We start from the raw sequence: 18,204 nt of genomic DNA, 5'->3' as shown, positions 1-18,204 counted from the left end.
AACTAACACTGGAGCTGTGGTCAAAGAAATCTTGAGCTTCTGAAAGCTCACCTCACACTCATCCAACCACCTGAAAGGAGCACCCTTTTGGGTCAACTTGGTCAAGGGTGATGTAGTAGATGAAAATACCTGAACGAACCGACGGTAATAACCTTCCAAACCAATAAAGTTACGAATCTCTGTGGTTGAGGACGGTCTGGGCCAACTCTGGACCGCCTATATCTTCTTTGGATCAACCTGAATACCCTCACTGGACACCACGTGCCGCAAGAACACCACTTAACTGAGCCAAAACTCACACTTGGAGAACTTTGCATAAAGCTTCTCATCCCTCAACTACTGCAATACAACTCTCAAATGCTCCGCGTGCTCCTCCTAACTGTGTGAATACACCAGAATATCATCAATAAAAACAATAACAAACAAGTCGAGATAAGGCTGAAACACGTTGTTCATCAAATGCATGAACACTATTGGGGCATTGGTCAGCCCAAAAGACATCACAAGGAACTCATAATGACCCTATTGGGTCTTGAAACCTGTCTTAAGAATGTTCGAGTCCCTAATCTTCAACTGGTGATACCTTGACCTAAGATCAATCTTGGAGAACACTCTCTCTCCCTGAAGCTGGTCAAATAAATCATCAATACAAGGCAAAGGATACTTGTTCATTATCGTGACTATGTTCAAATGCCTGAAGTCAATACACATTCTCATAGTGTCATCCTTCTTCTTCACAAATAGGACATGCACGCCCTAAGGTGACACACTAGGCCGAATAAAACCCTTATCAAGAAGTTCCTGAAGTGTCTCCTTCAACTCCTTTAACTCCTCCGTTGCCATAAGATACGGTAGAATAGAAATGGGCTTAGTGCCTGTCACTAAATCAATAACAAAATCAATATCCTTGTCTGGTGGCATGCCCGACATGTCTGCAGAAAATACATCCAGAAAGTCCCTCACCACCGGAACTGAATTAATTGTTGGAGTCTCTGCACTGACATCCCTCACAAAGGCTAAATAAGAAAGACAACCCTTCCCAACTATCCACTGGGCCTTCAAGAATGAAATAACCCTACTGAGGACATAATCCGTCGAACCTCGCCACTCAATCCATGGCATCTCCAAAATAGCCAATGTCATCGTCTTAGCGTGATAGTCCAGAATAGCATGACACAGTGATAACCAATCCATACCCAATATCACATCAAAATTAACCATATTAAGCAACAAAAGGTCCACTCAGGTCTCCAAACCCCCAATAGTCACCATACATGATCGATCATACGATCCATTATAGCAGTATCGCCCACCGGAGTAGATACATGAATAGATGAAACAAGAGACTCACGAGGCGTATCCAAATAATGAGCAAAATGATGACACATATGAAAAAATGGAACCATGATCAAATAATACAGAGGCATACCTATGGCAAACTGAGATAATACATGTGATCAAAGCATCTAAACCAATAGCATCTGGTCTGGCTGGGCATGTATAGAAACGGACCTGACCAACACCTGATCGACCTTCCCTTCTGAGGTAACCCCTAGCTAACTGTCCTCCAACCCTAGCTGACTGGCGGGTGGTAAAGTAACTGGTGCTGAAGTCGATGGCCGACTCCTTTGCTGAGGCGAATCCCCATGATGATAAGGACACTACCTTCACATATGCCCTAACTCCCTACACTCAAAACTACCCCCTGGTGCTAGATACGGGGACAGAAGGGAACCCCCAACACCGAGATGACTAGTAGAAGAACCTGGTATGGAGGAGCCCAAGATTGATAGAGCACAAGACGAACTCTGGGCTGGGAGAGCACTAAGTGATAAATGACCCTGATGAGAACTGTGAGAACCATGGCCCGATAATGCCCCACGATGAACTGGGTGAGCTAACTGAGAATATCTGAATGGACGGACTCTGCCATGCTGAAACTGACCCCATGAGGAGCACCCCCAAAACTACTAGATCCACGAGGCCTTTTGGCCTCCCTCTCTACTCGCTCCTGATGGTGAATCGACTCTATGTCTCGAGCAATGTCAACAACCTCCTCAAAAGAAGCACCAGATGCCCTCTCTCTGCTTATAAGAATCTATAACTGATAAAAGAGTCCATCAATGAACCTCCCGATCCTCTCCCTATCTGCGGGAACCAACCAGATAGCATGACGGGCTAACTCAGAGAACCTCATCTCGTACTGTGTCACAGTCTTATCATCCTGATGCAACTGCTCGAACTGCCTACGCAACTCCTCTTTGCGGGACCGTGGTACATACTTCTCCAGAAAGAAAACAAAGAATTGCTGCCAAGTAAGGTGTGCTACACCAACAGGCCTACGCCTCTCATAAGCCTCCCACCAAGTAAAGGCAGCACTAGAGAAATGGAAGGTAGTGAATGAGACCCCACTAGTCTTAAGAATACCCGCTATACGAAGAATCCTCTGACACTTGTCCAAGAAACCCTATGCATCCTTGCCCTCTATACCACTGAAAGTCGGAGGCTGAAGTCTACCAAACCTCTCCAATCTACGTTGCTCGTCATTAGGCATGACTGGTACCACATAATCCTGAGTAGGTGCAACCAGTTGGGCTGATGGTGCCTCCGGTGTTTGCAGTCCCTAAACAACCTGCTTCGCTGTACGGGGCGGTGGGAGTCTAAATGCCTCCCCCGGCCTGGGAAGTAGCTGTTGTAGTAGAAATAGCAACCGCTTGAGCAAGACTAGTACACACAGTCAAGATCTGAGCTAAGGTCTCCTGAAGACTCGGAATAACAATAGGCACTGCCGGTGTCTGAGCTGGTCCTGGTAGAGCGTCCACAACTGGGACCTGATCATGAACTGGGGCAGCTAGTGTATTTGCAGGTACTGCCCTAGCTACTATGCGGGCTACACCCCTGCCCCTACCACGGCCTCGACCATGACCTCGGCCTCTCGCGACCCCAACTAGTGGTACTGGTGGTTGTCCGTCCTGACCGGTAGCACGTGTCCTTAACATCTATAAGAGAATAGAATAACAGAAATTTAGTTACCAGAATCAATAGATTCGCATGACAAGAATTCAAGAATATGAAGTTTTCCTAAAGGTTCCGCAGCCTCTCAAAGATAAGTACAAACATCTCCTTACCGATCCGCAAGACTCTTCTAAACCCGCTCATGGCCTGTGAGACTTATGTAACCTAGGCTGTGATACCAACTTGTCATGACCCAAATCTACCATGTCGTGATGGCACCTAACGTGGAACTAGGAAAGCCGACTCTTTTACCAAAACAACCTGATAATCCAAAATGAAGATGTATTTAAGCTATTAATTAATAAAACTTCATAATATAAGTCTGAATAACAAAGTGTAGAAAGAAAAGCCCGACATCGGGGTGTCACAAGTCATGAGCATCTACTAAAAACTGTCTGAAATTCTAAGACTAATACAGTTTGGAAATCATCTAATAATATCTATAGGAAGATAGGAGAGAGAAGAGCAAGGTTGCGATCGCCATGCAGCTACCTTTCCAACTCCAAAATATCCACGACGCATGAAAATCAACACTCGCTAGCACGTCCAGCAACCCTTAGATTTGCACACAAGGTGTAGGGAGTAATGCAAGTACACCAACTCAGTAAGTAATAAAGGTAAATAAAGACTGAGCAGTAGGAAACACATAAAATCTACATCATGGAATCTCAGTAAGTACAACATGCTTTCAAATTAGTATATGAGTCAAATCATCTCGTTTAAAATCCAATTTTTGGTAAAAATCATTTGAAGATGTTTTTCAACAGTTTCGACAAAGGCTCAATGAAATTTAGAGTAAAAGTGATGAAAATCATAAACAACCCCTCGGGCAACATGAATCATTAACTGCCCCTCGGGCATAACATCACTCAAAATCACCCCCTCGGGCAAACCTCACAGTCTCTAGTGAACAACCCATCGGGCACAACATGAATCAAGAATTGCCACTCGGGGAAAACATCATATCACTCACTCAGGGTTCCCGCACTCACTGGGGGTGTGCAGACTCCGGAGGGGCTCCTACAGCCCAAGCGCTATAACAAGCCACCTCGTGGCATAAATCAATCAGGCCATCAGCCTCTCATAATCATAAATTAGTAACATCATGTTGCGGCGCGCAGCCCGATCCTATAATATCCTCACAACACAAGCCATCATCCTCACTCAGTCAGAAAACTCTCAAGCCACTTGGGCTATCAGTAAAATAGGGTGCTCAACCTAAAAAATCATTTTATGCATTAAAACGGAGTAATAAAGATTGAGTAATGAAATCAGTAAACATAGCATGACTAAGTATAGATCTTAAATGAAAAAAATAAGAGGATAATAAGAAATACCTCTAACGTCCAAACAGCTTCGGCACAAGGCCCAAATATGGCGTTTAGCCCAATTTATAGCAGTTCTTTCTAAAAGACATAAGTATCAAATACTTTTCAGTCAAATACACAACTTCATAGTTGCTACGAGATGGACCAAGTCACAATCCCCAACGGTGTATGCCCACAAGCTTTTCACCTAGCATGTGCGTCACCTCACTATAGTGAAACGATGTGAAATCCGGGGTTTCATACCTTCAGGACAAGATTTACAATCATTACTTATCTCAAACCGATCAAAACTCTACTCCTCAATGCCCTTGCCACTAGAATCGGCCTTCAAACATCCCGAATCTAACTAAAATCAATACGATGCAATCAATATACACTAATTGAATGAATTCCAAAAGAAAACCCAACAAATTAGGCACAAATCCCGAAATCCTCCCAAATCCGGCCCCCCATCTCGGAATCCGACAAAAATCATAAATCTAGAAATCTCATTCACTCACGAGTCTACCCATACCAAATTCATCAAAATCCGACATCAAATGGTCATTCAAATCCCCAATTCAAACTCTCCAATTCTCTTTCATTTCCCCCAATTTTACACCCCAATTCCCAATTTAGATGATGAAAATCAAGATACAATCATGAAATCAAAATCAAGTGAAGAACACTTACGCCAATCATTTTTATGAAAAATTCTGTCAAAAATCGCCATCTACCGAGCTCTCTATTGAATTTTAGAATTATGAACTCAAACCCTCATTTTGAACTTTTAAAATTCAGCCCAGTTATTTTCTTAATCGCGATCGCGGGAACACCATTGTGATCGCGAAGAACAACTTCGCTGACTCCTGATTTTACCCTACATGAACGCGTTAGATACCATGCAAACGCAATGTTCTTCCTCTCAATCTTATGTGATTGCGAAGCAGGTATAGCGTTCGCGATGAACAAATGTGTGGCCCCAGCTTTGGTCTACTTAACTCTACGCAAACGCGGATAAGCCCATGTGGTTGTGATGCATCACCTGAGGATACGCGATCGCATCCCTCTCTATGCGAATGCGAAGAGCAACTTAACTGATCTCCAAAAAATTCCCTATGCGATCGCGAGCCTCCTCACGCGATCGTGAAGAAGGATCTTCTGCAACAGAATACCAGCAAAATCTGCCAACTTTTCAAGTTCAAAAATGTCCCGTTGAGCATCTGGAACACACCCGAGGCCCTTGGGACATCAACCAAACATGACAACACATCCCATAACATAATTTAAACTTGGTCGAACCTTCGAATTACTCAAAACAACATCAAAACACCTAATCACCCTCGGATTCAAGCCTAAGAACATCTAAATTTCCAAATTCCGCAAACGATGCCAAAATCTACCAAACCTCGTCCGAATGACCTGAAATTTTGTACACAAATCAAAAATGATACTACAAACCTACTCCAACTTTCGGAATTCCATTCTGGCCCTGATACCAAAATTTTCATTGCGGACCGAAAAATGCCAAATTTCCAATTTCGCCAATTCAAGCCTAAATCTACCACGGACCTCCAAATCACATTTCGGACACGCACCCAAGTCCAAAATTACCTAACGGAGCTAACCGAATCATCAGAAATCACATCCGAGGTCGCTTATACATAAGTCAACATCTTGTTAACATTTCCAAGTTAAACTTCTAGATAGGAGACTAAGTATCACATTTCACACCAAAACCACTTCAGACCAGAACCAACCAACACGATACCATGAAATACAACTGAGAAACATATAATGAAGCAGAAATTGGAGAAACGGAGCTATAACTCATGAATCGACCGGTCGGGTCGTTACAATAGTACACCAATTATACACTAGAGGGGTAAGGATGAGTGAACAGTGTATCGACTTATAAAAATTTTATACCATAAATTCTCACATTATACCTAGAACCAAGTTATTCAACTAGTTCTGCAACTCCAGTAACAAATAGGCGCGAAAAAAAAAGATGAGAATTTTTATGTGAAAAATCTCCTTGCTCAAAGGAGTAAAAATCACGACTAACTCTAGAATTTTTCTCACAAACTTTACTAAAAATAACAAGCAGTTTTATGTTACAAAACTCTTTTATAACCTAAGAGACTAACCTAGTTACTCAACAACCTACAACCTAGATGATTGCAGCTACTCTCTCTAAAATAATTTCTTAGTCTAGATCTAAAAAGAAACTTTCTCAGAAACAATCCTTACTGAATTGCTTCTAGAATCGGCAAAGTAAGGTTACAACTCAAAATACCTTTTAAAAGATCAAGACAATTGAAACTAGAATAAATCAATTGTTGGAACTTGGTTCTTAGGTTTATCTTTCTCTTACTCTTGTAATTTTTTGCTTGCGTGTATGTTTTCTCAAATCCCTACTCCTCAATGCCCTTGCCACTAGAATAGGCCTCCAAACATCCCGAATCTAACTAAAATCAATATGATGCAATCAATATACACTAATTGAATGAATTCCACAAGAAAACCCAACAAATTAGGCATAAATCCCGAAGTCCTCCCAAATCCGCCCCCCCCCCCGGTCTCGAAATCCGACAAAAATCACAAAGCTAGAAATCCCATTCACTCACGAGTCTACCCATACCAAATTCATCAAAATCCGACATCAAATGGCCATTCAAATTCCCAATTCAAACTCTCCAATTCTCTTTCATTTCCCCCAATTTTACACCCCAATTCCCAATTTAGATGATGAAAATCAAGATACAATCATGTAATTTAATCAAAATCAAGTGAAGAATACTTACGCCAATCATTTCTATGAAAAATTCTGTCAAAAATCGCCATCTACCGAGCTCTCTATTAAATTTTTGAATTATGAACTCAAACCCTCATTTTGAACTTTTAAAATTTAGCCCAGTTATTTTCTTAATCGCGATCGCGGAAACACCATCGTGATCGCGAAGAACAAATTCGCTGACTCCTGACATTACCCTACATGAACGCGTTAGATACCATGTGAACGCGATATTCTTCCTCTCACTCTTACGTGATCGCGGAGTAGGTATAGCGTTCGCGATGAACAAACGCGTGGCCCCAGCTTTGGTCTACCTAGCTCTACGCAAATGAGGATAAGCCCATGTGGTCGTGATGCATCACCTGAGGAACTTATGTGATCGCATCCCTCTCTATGCGAATGGAAAGAGCAACTTAACTAATCTCCAAAAAATTCCCTACGCGATCGCGAGCCTCCTCACGCGATCGCGAAGAAGGATCTTCTGCAACAGAATACCAGCAAAATCTTCCAACTTTTCAAGTCCAAAAATGTTCCGCAGAGCATCTGGAACACACCCGAGGCTCTTAGGACCTCATCCAAACATGCCAACACATCCCATAACATCATTTAAGCTTGGTCGAACCTTAGAATTACTCAAAACAACATCAAAATGCCTAATCACCCTCGGATTCAAGCCTAAGAACATCTAAATTTCCAAATTCTGCAAACGATGCCGAAATCTACCAAACCTCGTCCGAATGACCTGAAATTTTGTACACACATCAAAAATGACACTACAAACCTACTCTAACTTTTGGAATTCCATTCCGGCCCCGATACCAAAATTTTCATTGTCGGCCGAAAAATGCCAAATTTTCAATTTCGCCAATTCAATCCTAAATCTACCACGGACCTCCAAATCACATTTCGGACACGCTCCCAAGTCTAAAATTACCTAAAGGAGCTAACCAAATTATCAGAAATCACATCCGAGATCGTTTACACATAAGTCAACATCTAGTTGACTTTTCCAAGTTAAACTTCTAGATAGGAGACTAATAGCTTGTTTGGCCAAGCTGGAGAAAGCAACTTATTTTGAGAAGTGCTTTTTTCAAAATGGAGAGAAGTAGTTTGTGTTTGGCTAATCAGTCTGAAAACACTTTTGAGAAATAATTTGTGTTTGGCCAAGCTTTTTAGAAAGTGCTTTTAAGTGTCAAATTACGAATAAGGACATGAATAGATTTACTTAATAATTAATATTATAAGTAAATAAATAATCTCAAATTTTTGTTATTACATGCAATAATTAAAAAATAATTCATTTTATTTAAGTAAAATATGAAAATAAAATTAAAAAGTACTTAATTCTTTTAACATAAATTAAATATATTAAAATTCCTTCAACAAATATAAAAGCATTTACCCCTGAAGTCACTATATATTAGAAAGTTTTCCTATAAATAAGAAGAAATATTATAAATTAATATCCTAAGTATTAGGTTTAAGGGTTATTTTGGTATACACTATATTTTGTTAAGGGTATTTCAGGTAAGAAGAAAAGCCAAAACTGCTTCTGCTTTTGCTTTTGGAAAGAAGCTACTTTTTTCTGCCTCTCTGAAACTGCTTCTGCTTCTTCCAAAAGAACTTTTTTTCCCCAAATAAGCTTGGCCAAACACCTCAAGTTAGGGAAAAAAGTGCTTTTGGGAAAAAAAGCACTTTTGGCCTCTTGAGAAGCTTGGCCAAACAGGCTATAAGTATCACATTTCACACCAAAACCACTTCGGACCAGAACCAACCAACACGATACCATGAAATACAACTGAGAAACATATAATGAAGCAGAAATTGAAGAAACTGGGCTATAACTCATGAATCGACCGGTCGGGTCATTACAATAGTACACCACTTATACACTAGAGGGGTAAGGATGAGTGAACAGTGTATCGACTTATTAAAATTTTATACCAGAAATTCTCACATTATACCTAGAACCAAGTACTTCAACTAGTTCTTGCAACTCCAGTAACAAATAGGCGCAAAAAAAAGATGAGAATTTTTATGTGAAAAATCTCCTTGCTCAAAGGAGTAAAAATCACGACTAACTCTAGAATTTTTCTCACAAACTTTACTAAAAATAACAAGCAGTTTTATGTTACAAAACTCTTTTATAACCTAAGAGACTAACCTAGTTACTCAACAACCTACAACCTAGATGATTGTAGCTACTCTCTCTAAAATAATTTCTTAGTCTAGATCCAAAAAGAAACTCTTTCAGAAACAATCCTTACTGAATTGCTTCTAGAATCGGCAGAGTAAGGTTACAACTCAAAATACCTTTTAAAAGATCAAGACAATTGAAATTAGAATAACTCAATTGTTGGATCTTGATTCTTAGGTTTATCTTTCTCTTACTCTTGTAATTTCTTGCTTGCGTGTATGTTTTCTCAAAGCTCTTTGTGTAGATGCATAAACCTGCAATAAGTCAAATGCTAGACATATATAGCACATACAATATCATTAGGGTTAATTAGGAGATAATCTAAAAAATATTCTAACCTAAAGAAGAAAAGAAATTAAGATCTTCTTGATATTATTTTTTTCCATTAGGACTTTACTTCCTTATAAATATGGCCTTTGATTGAATATTAAGATCTGCCAAGATTCTCCAAAAATATACGCAACTGCCAACTATTTTATTATTATTATTATTATTGAAAAACGATCCCAACTAGCATGAAAATGAATCCTACTATCATCAGAATTTCACGTTGGACGCAGTTTAAGAACCAACTGGTGGAACTAGGGTCTTAAACGTAGCAAACTTGCTCAATCAAATTACATGTTTGTTTGTTATCAGTATTCAATTTCAACAACTTCTCCCTTTTTTATGATGAAAACAAATTGCTACGAACCCCATTAAATCATACGATCATTTTGATATGACTATTTATTCACTTTAGTATATATTTTAATATTTTCCTATTAGGCATCATCAAAAAGATTAACAAAAACAATACCAAACTGTAAGACCTATGCAATATCCAGCTTATGGACACTATAGATACACAACATATTAAGTAAAGTACATTAAGCATAGTCAATCTAAGGGTGCTAGCTATCAAAAAGAAGAGATAACATAGCATAAGTGGATCAAGAAGCAAAAACACAGTCATTAATATTAAAGGCAACACCACCAATCCAAAAATTTAAGTTATAATTGTCAATTATAAATCCACAAAAACATATTTACTGAATGAAAACTGGCTAAGGTTACACGGTCTAAGGAACCTGAGGATTTTATTCAGACTAGGTAGGTTGGGAAGATTAGGTAGGCTGGAAACTAGAAGGCTGGAGGTGTGTAACTGGAGAAAGTAGATTCTTAGAATTTTGCTCCCTTTCTCTTGTTAGGTCCTTCATCCATCCTTGTATTCAATGCACCCAATCTAGCAATCTCTACAAATTGCATCTTTAACTTGTTGCAAGGCTAGGACCTATTACTAAAATTCTAAAGTTACTGCGGTTCCAAAAGAACCACCCTTAGGAATAGGTTCCCCTCCAGTCTCATATGCATAACCACAACTTTTCAGAACATCCTCACAACTAAAATCCATCCATCATGTTTGTTGATTTTCATTTCTTGAAGGGGCTCCAAAGTGAGCACGTACTACAGACAAAAAGAACCCATAAGGGAGTGAGTGCTCCCCTTTCAGCCATATCTGTCACTCTAGCTATGTGATTGATCATCACCTTAGACAGATTTATTTACACTTTCTTGTCCATAAAGTCCACGTAGGTCATATCAATGGAGTTTGCCTCATGTTTCTCTCAAATCTGCTCAATACAAGCTTGTGCACGAACTCAAATAAAAACTTATAATATAAGACCATCTCTCTACTGAAACACCTTTCTCTGCTCCTTTTCTTCCTTTCCTGAGAACTTCTTAGTGATGCTTAAAGGAGTAACCCCTACTTATCTGTCTGGTTAGGATCATTTGACATACTCACAATACACTATAATAAGTACCCCCAGAAAACCAAGCTCCACATCATCAAACACAATATCAGTTCCTCCTACTAAGCTTGTGCCTACCGCTTCTATTACAATACAATAAATGAATAACTCCACAATTTCATCTTGGTAGGAAAGCTTGTCATGTTTTTGAAATAGGTTCTTCTACCCTTGTTTCTCCAGCTTGTCAACCAGTTCTGTCATCCCATTTGAAGTGGTAGCAGTACTGCTTTGCCTCTCAGTACTTTGGCCTTAGAGAACCTCATCACTCTAGCCTTCTCTTCACCATTCTCACCAATACTTACTTTCTTGTCACCGTCGTTTTGTACTTTTTCCCTTTTCTCTTCTTCACTTCCTTAATTTTCCTTATTATCACTATTCTATATATGTTTTACCTTTTTCATCTTTGGCGTCTTTTCATATCATCGATGACCCTTACTTGCCTTGCGGTAATCCTTTTATACCAAGGATAACAAAATTTCTTACTCACGAGGGTCACACTTGGTGTAACTGGCACACATAGTCCCTTAAGCTTATCTTTGCTTATATTGCTTGCTTTAGGGAAGCGTATCCCTGAATGACCATTCTCTGAATTTGATGTTTTAGACTTTAATACCATACAAGAGGGGGGAGGGGTGATTTGTGTGGTACCCAATTTTCTCTTAACTTGTATAGAAGAACTTGGTTCTTCTGTGTTCTAACTACTACTGTTGCGGAATAATAATTACAGAAAATAAAGAACACAGAGATTTTACATGGAAAACACCTAGCGCAAAAGTGAAAAAACCACGACCTACCTTCCAGTAAGATTTTTCCAAACTCTCCACTAAAATCACTGAGCTAAAAACTGCATTTACAAAAACTCTTTTGTAAATCTAGGATTCACTCTAATCCCGTTGTGGCACACAACCTCAACTGTTGCGACAACTTCAAGTTAACTCTATCTTGAAAACTCTAAGTACCTAATACAATTGCTTCTAAATAAGCTGAAAGGTACAATGTAAAATCACCTACTACAATTGAACTAGAATAAAAAAAATAGACACTTGGAACTGGTTCTTCTATCTGGTTCAAGTAGCTTCAGGATTGCATGCTTGAATCACACATAAATTGATTGCAAAATTGCCTTGCTATTTTGCTCTCAATTTATGTTTAACTTCTGCTTATGTGCATTACCTGTAAAAGAGAATAACACTAATATTTAAGGGGTTAGTAATAAGAGATTGACTAGGATACAGATGCTACTCTTCCATGGTGGAAGAGTTCTAGTTGATCTCATACTCGAACTCTATCCTCTTCCTAAACTATGTTATCTTTGTGGAAGGAGTCTTTCTCCTTATCCAATATGCAACCTTTTCAATCATGATTAGGAGATATTACTTCTGATAAGTTAGATTTATCTCCATCACGTGCATCTCACACGTTTGGGTCGATCACGACTGTGCTTCATAAGATGGACTTGGTCCATGTCTGAGTTCTTTTGTCAATCTTTAAAATTTCACATTTACTTGGGCTAACAAATTCCCCCTTTTTGATGATGACAAACTCGATGCTTTCCATTCACTTAGGCCTTGTAAGAACTCAGCTTATTCATCAATACAAAGTTTAGAAAAATTCACTTATCATCAAGGACCAGATTAGTTAGGTTATAAACATCACATATTCAGAATTTGTAAAGCACAATCTCTTCCCCCTTTTGGCATCTTCGAAAAGTTGCATAAACAAAGTGTGAGTCCCAGATTTTAATAAGTACTCATGGCCATTGGGGCAACTACAAGTGCAATTATGGATTAATCATCAGTAAACAAGCAAACATATTTAAACTATCAAGGAAATATTAACAGTCAACAAGAGCAAAAATAGTAGATATCATTGATAGAAGATATGTTGCTACCACAATCCACAAATAGAAAGAAAAACTATTCAAAACATGAGCAAAAAGAAAGAGAAATCCTTAACCTGAGTCACTGATGGTACTAGACAGGTTCAGGAGATAAAGTCTAGAATTCCTAAGGCTTGGGAGAGCTAGAGGGTTTGTTTTGGGCTTGGAGAAGATTCGGCATATTGTGAAGAATCCCATCATTCTTCTCCTTTTCCTTGGTAAGATCAGTTCTGAGAGCATCCTTCTTAGATTCAACCTCTGCTAAGAGAGCCTTCAGCCTAGCTATCTCAGCATCCTTGGCCTCACTTTCCTTAACTAAAGCCCTAACTTTATTATTGATAGGTGTCTTCTTGGATGAACCAGGTTCAATTGGAATGGCGTTTACTAGATAGTCACAAGCAATCAGAGTATTAATTCCAAAGTAGTCCTTGCTTTTGGCCATTTTCCATTTCTTCAGAGATACCTTGCATCGATCTAGAACAGTAGGCAGAATAAATCCATAGGGGGTGGCATGGGCCTTGGAGCCATTGACAACCCTGTCCAGTAGCTTGATGGTGAATGCAGGCCAGTTGATTTGCCTTCCACTTTCAAGGCACTCCATCAGAACTAAGTCCATATAGTTAGCAATATGCCTTCTTTCCTGCCTGGGAAGTAGGAACTTGTTGACAAACTCAAAGAAGAATTTGTGATGTGGCTTCATTTTACTCTTGTGCACAAACTTGGCCTCATTCACTTCTTCAACATCATAGAATCTCCTAGTAAGTTCTAGGGCAAGAGGAGGGGAATCCTGACTTGGCCATCTTTGCCTGGTGCAGTCATCATATCCCTCAGCAAGGATGTCAAGAATCTCTCCCAACTTCTCTGCATCAAAGGTCACTTGATCTTCTTTTACTTGGCTGGTGACTCTACCATGTTTGACCTCTGCATTTGCCATGAATTCAATGATCTTATTCCTGGCCTACCTTCCATCCATCTGAAGGACCATGTCCTTCCAGCCCTGAACAGCTAGGGCATCAACCAAATGAACTATTCCTGATTCCACTAAGTCTTTCAGCAATCTTCCCTTCAAAAAATTTCTTTTGCAAAACTTGGACAACTTGTCTTGTTCACCATCAGACTCACTTTATTCTTCACCACTCCATTCCTCATCTTCAGAAACTCTAACTTGTTTACTTTTTACTACAGACCTTATCCTCTAGGCCAATGAAGGTTCAAAAGCCTTAGACATAGATGAAGACTTCTTGGAAGAGGTCTTGGTCTTTTTGGGCTTGGGAGTTTGAACCTCCATTGTTGTATGGTCCTCCTGATGGACCTGTTCCATCTCCACAACATCAACAACTTCAAAGGACTCTGCAACCTTACCTTTTCCTTTATCCACCATCTTTTTCTTACTTTCAGCCAAAGCCTTTTGTAGCTCACTCTCACTCTGTTTCACCCTGCTTCTTGTGGATCTTCCCTTTGGCAAGGGAGTTTCAGTAGTTATTGGGGAGGAAGCCTTTCATTTCTTGGAAGGTTTAGTAACACTGGGGGCTTTTGGTGTTAGAGTTCTCCTTTTTTTTGGATCATAATTGGCACCTACTTTCTTCAGAAGGTCTGCTAGGGTCTCCTCAATAGATGAACCAGATTCATCTGCCTATGATGTTAGATTAACCAACCCTTCAACAGCCTCACTTGAACCACTTCCCCTTGACTTCTTGCCACTTTCTTCCATAGTTGCCTGTGCAACCACACAAATAACTGGTAACAGCAATTCAGAAGTGGGTGAAGAACCATCCACTCCTTTCCCTTTTCCCCTCACATCACCACATACACCCTCTCTGTCTTTTTCTTTTACAATATTCTTTTTACTGCCACTCCTTCCCAATTCAGGAATTTTCACATCCCTAATAGTCCCAACCAAAACAAACTTATTTTCTAATTTTTCAGCCAAAGCAGAACTTACATTAAAAGTGGAGTTTTGAGTCTTCTCAGAGTTAGAAGACCCAGGTCCTTACCCCTCACTCATAGATTTAAACGAATCATCTGAGTTCTTAGAATCTTGGGCTTGGGCAGCCTTCAATTGTGCATTTAATCTCTTTAACAATGCACCTGAGGCTACAGTTTTTTGGGCTAGCATTTTAACACGTCTTTTCTTAGGCTGGGGGTTTGTATAGGGTGGAGAAGGCGTGGAGGTACTAGAAGGGGATGGTGGTGGAGGAGTCCTTGGGTTATCTTGAGGGTTTGACATTGTAGCTGATGGCTTGAGAGAGTTTGTGAGTTAGGCTTTTGGAGAAGAAAATAATTTAGAGTGAAAAAGGATTTTTGACGGTTTGGAATAATGAGGGTGGCAGAAGGGAATAATGGGTATTTAAAGAGAAAGAGTCATTTAATGGAAAACGGTAGCTTTAGCAGTCAATTAGAGGTCTAATCAACCTAAAATTGTAGGTCGAACGAACGTTTAGGCTTCCCTAGATTTTGGGCATTTTTGTGGTGAGAATTCTAATAAGGATGGAACTGATTCAAAAACAAACGGATAGGATTTTCTAATGTGTTGAACATTGGTAGGACTCTGTTCATGATTTAAATATTTATATTTCTAATTGTGCAGAGTATAGAAAACATACCTTGTCATTCAGATGAACCAATACTGATGAACCAGGTTCTTCATTTAGAATTCTCTTGATCATGACTCAATTTACCACAATAGAGAAAGTTTAATTAGATATCAGTGTGTCATATCAACACATGTTACAGGAGTATACTATTTACAGTATGAAACTAAATAAAATTAATCTAGGTATTTACACAAGTTCCAGATTTCCTAGCCAAAAAAAATCATTTTTCTAATTGTGCATTTTGAGCTAGTCCCATTAGGTGATTTTAATCATTCTTAATTCTAACCTATTCATTTCAAAGCTTTCTCTACTCAGTGCTTTAGTAAAGATGTCAGCTATTTATTTATCAATAGCACAAAATTCTATGGTAATCAATCTTTTCTCATAGTTGTCTCTTAAGAAGTGATGTCTAACATCTATGTGCTTAGTCCTCTTATGATGAACTGGGTTCTTTGTCATACTTATAGCACTAGTGTTATCACAAAAGATAGGAATGCAACCAACTTCAATGCCAAAATATATCAACTGCTGCTTGATCCACAATAATTGAGCACAATAAGAGGCAGTAGCAACATATTCAGCCTCAGTAGTGGATAAGGCCAGTGAATTCTGCTTTTTATTGGCCCATGATACTAGACATGAACCAAGAAAATGAGCCATACCTGAGGTGCTCTTCCTATCCACAAGGAAAGCTGCATAGTTAGCATCACCATATCCTACTAGGTTAAAGTTACTACCTTTAGGGTACCAAAGACAAAGATCAGTAGTGTCTTTCAAATATCTCAGTATCCTCTTGACAGCAGTCAAGTGAGATTCCTTAGGATTTGCCTGAAAACGAGCACAAAGCCCTACACTAAAAACTATGTCAGGTCTGCTGGCAGTAAGATACAAAAGTGAACCAATAATACCTCTATACAATTCTGATCAACAGATGAACTAGGTTCATCTATGTCTAATTTAGTAGTTGTTGCAATGGGTGTGTCTATTTCCTTTGATTCATCCATTTTAAACTTCTTAATCAACTTTTTTCATATTTCTATTGATGGATCATGGTTCCATTTGGATTTTGTTTGATCTGTAAGCCTAAGAAAAAGTTAAGCTTACCCATCATGCTCATTTCAAACTCACTCCCCATTAATTTGGCAAAGTCCTTACTCAGTCTGTTAGTGGTTGCTCCAAAAATTATATCATCAACATATATTTGTACTACAAGAAGATCCTTACCTTTTTCCCTCAGGAATAGAGTGCTATCAATATTACCTCTCTTGTAGCCATGTTCAAGCAAGAATTTGGACAATCGTTCATACCATGCTCTAGGAGCCTGCTTGAGTCCATAGAGAGCCTTGTCTAATTTGTAAACAAGTTCTGGACACACCTTGCTCTCAAACTGATTGAGTTCATCTTGCATTGCATTTACCCAATCTGCATCCTACAAAGCCTCAGCAACATTTTTAGGTTCAATAAGAGATAAGAAAGTATCAAAAGCACACAGATTCTTTAATTGTTATCTAGTTTTAACACCAGATGTTGGATAAGTAATTATATTCTCAATGGGATGAGAACTTTGATACTTGTAAGGTTTCACAACTAGCTGATTTATGTTTGATGTTTCTGCCATGTTCTGTTGCTGAGGAACAGGCTCATGGACAGGTTCCATTAGGGGATTGGTTTCAGTTCTTCTTTGTTCAGTTCCCCTTGTCAGGTTGCCCTGGATGGAAGAACCTGTTCCATCACCTGTTTCTTCTTTTGGTGTGACTTCACTCAATTCTTTGACCAGCCCAATAGCTTCATCTTCATGTTCCTGTCTCTAAGAAAGAATGTTAGTTTCATCAAAAACTACATGTACACTTTCTTCTACACACAAAGTTTTTTTGTTGTACACTTTATAAACTTTGCTCTGTGAAGAATATCCCAAGAATACTCCCTCATCACTTCTGGGATCAAACTTACCTAGAGAGTCCTTTCCATTATTGTGCACAAAGCACTTACATCCAAATGCCCTGAGATGGGATATATTTGGTTTTATCCCTTTAAGTAACTCATAGGGAGTTTTCTCTACAAGAGATCTAGTCATGCGTCTATTAATGATGTAACATGCAGTATTTACAACTTCTGCCCACAAGCTATGGGGCAGTTTACTAGAAAGAAACATAGTCCTTGCCATATCTTCAAGAGTCCTATTCTTTCTTTCAACTACTCCATTTTGTTGAGGAGTCCTAGGGGCAGAGAAATTATGATCTATACCATGTTCATCACAAAATTCAGCAAACTTAGCATTTTCAAATTCAGTTCCATGATCAGACCTAATTGATGCAAGTTGATTACCTAGTTGTTTCTAAGTTTTTCTAACAAAGGCAGTAAACATGTCAAATGTTTCACCCTTAGATATTAAAAATAGTATCTAGGTAAACCTAGAATAATCATCAACAAGTACCACCACATATTTCTTACCACCTCTGCTCAATGTTCTCATTGGACCACAGAGATCCATATGAACCAGTTCCATCGTCCTGGTTGTGCTTACAATTTTCTTGCTTTTAAAAGAGGATATTACCTGCTTCCCAGTGCACAGGCCTCACAAACATTGTCTTCCTTGAACTTGATGTTAGGTAACCCTATCTC

General features: G+C 39.1%; 2 protein-coding genes across 2 annotated transcripts; both read right to left on the bottom strand.

Annotated features, from left to right (window-relative positions):
• Nucleotides 1-756: 756 nt before the first annotated feature.
• Nucleotides 757-1,221, bottom strand: LOC138869178 (uncharacterized). Its single transcript, XM_070146775.1, has one exon. It carries the CDS (start codon nucleotides 1,219-1,221, stop codon nucleotides 757-759), a length of 465 nt encoding a protein of 154 aa, XP_070002876.1.
• Nucleotides 1,222-15,921: 14,700 nt separating this feature from the next.
• On the bottom strand, nucleotides 15,922-16,586 carry LOC138869177 (secreted RxLR effector protein 161-like). Its single transcript, XM_070146774.1, has 2 exons — nucleotides 16,491-16,586; nucleotides 15,922-16,410 (listed from the first exon to the last, which is right to left on the bottom strand). Exons 1-2 carry the CDS (start codon nucleotides 16,584-16,586, stop codon nucleotides 15,922-15,924), a joined length of 585 nt encoding a protein of 194 aa, XP_070002875.1.
• Nucleotides 16,587-18,204: the final 1,618 nt, after the last annotated feature.

Source organism: Nicotiana sylvestris, chromosome 5 (assembly GCF_000393655.2).
Source record: "Nicotiana sylvestris chromosome 5, ASM39365v2, whole genome shotgun sequence".
Classification (NCBI taxonomy): domain Eukaryota; kingdom Viridiplantae; phylum Streptophyta; class Magnoliopsida; order Solanales; family Solanaceae; genus Nicotiana; species Nicotiana sylvestris.
Note: the sequence above shows the minus strand (reverse complement) of the source record. Positions and strands in the feature narration are given on the sequence as shown.

What these genes read in the sequence shown, in the direction of transcription:
- LOC138869178 (XM_070146775.1), bottom strand. Translation starts at nt 1,221, where the DNA reads ATGGTTAATTTTGATGTGATATTGGGTATGGATTGGTTATCACTGTGT.
- LOC138869177 (XM_070146774.1), bottom strand. Translation starts at nt 16,586, where the DNA reads ATGGATGAATCAAAGGAAATAGACACACCCATTGCAACAACTACTAAA. An exon ending in TTGATCAGAATTGTATAGAG is followed by an intron (nt 16,411 to 16,490) that starts GTATTATTGGTT and finishes GCTCGTTTTCAG; the next exon opens with GCAAATCCTAAGGAATCTCA.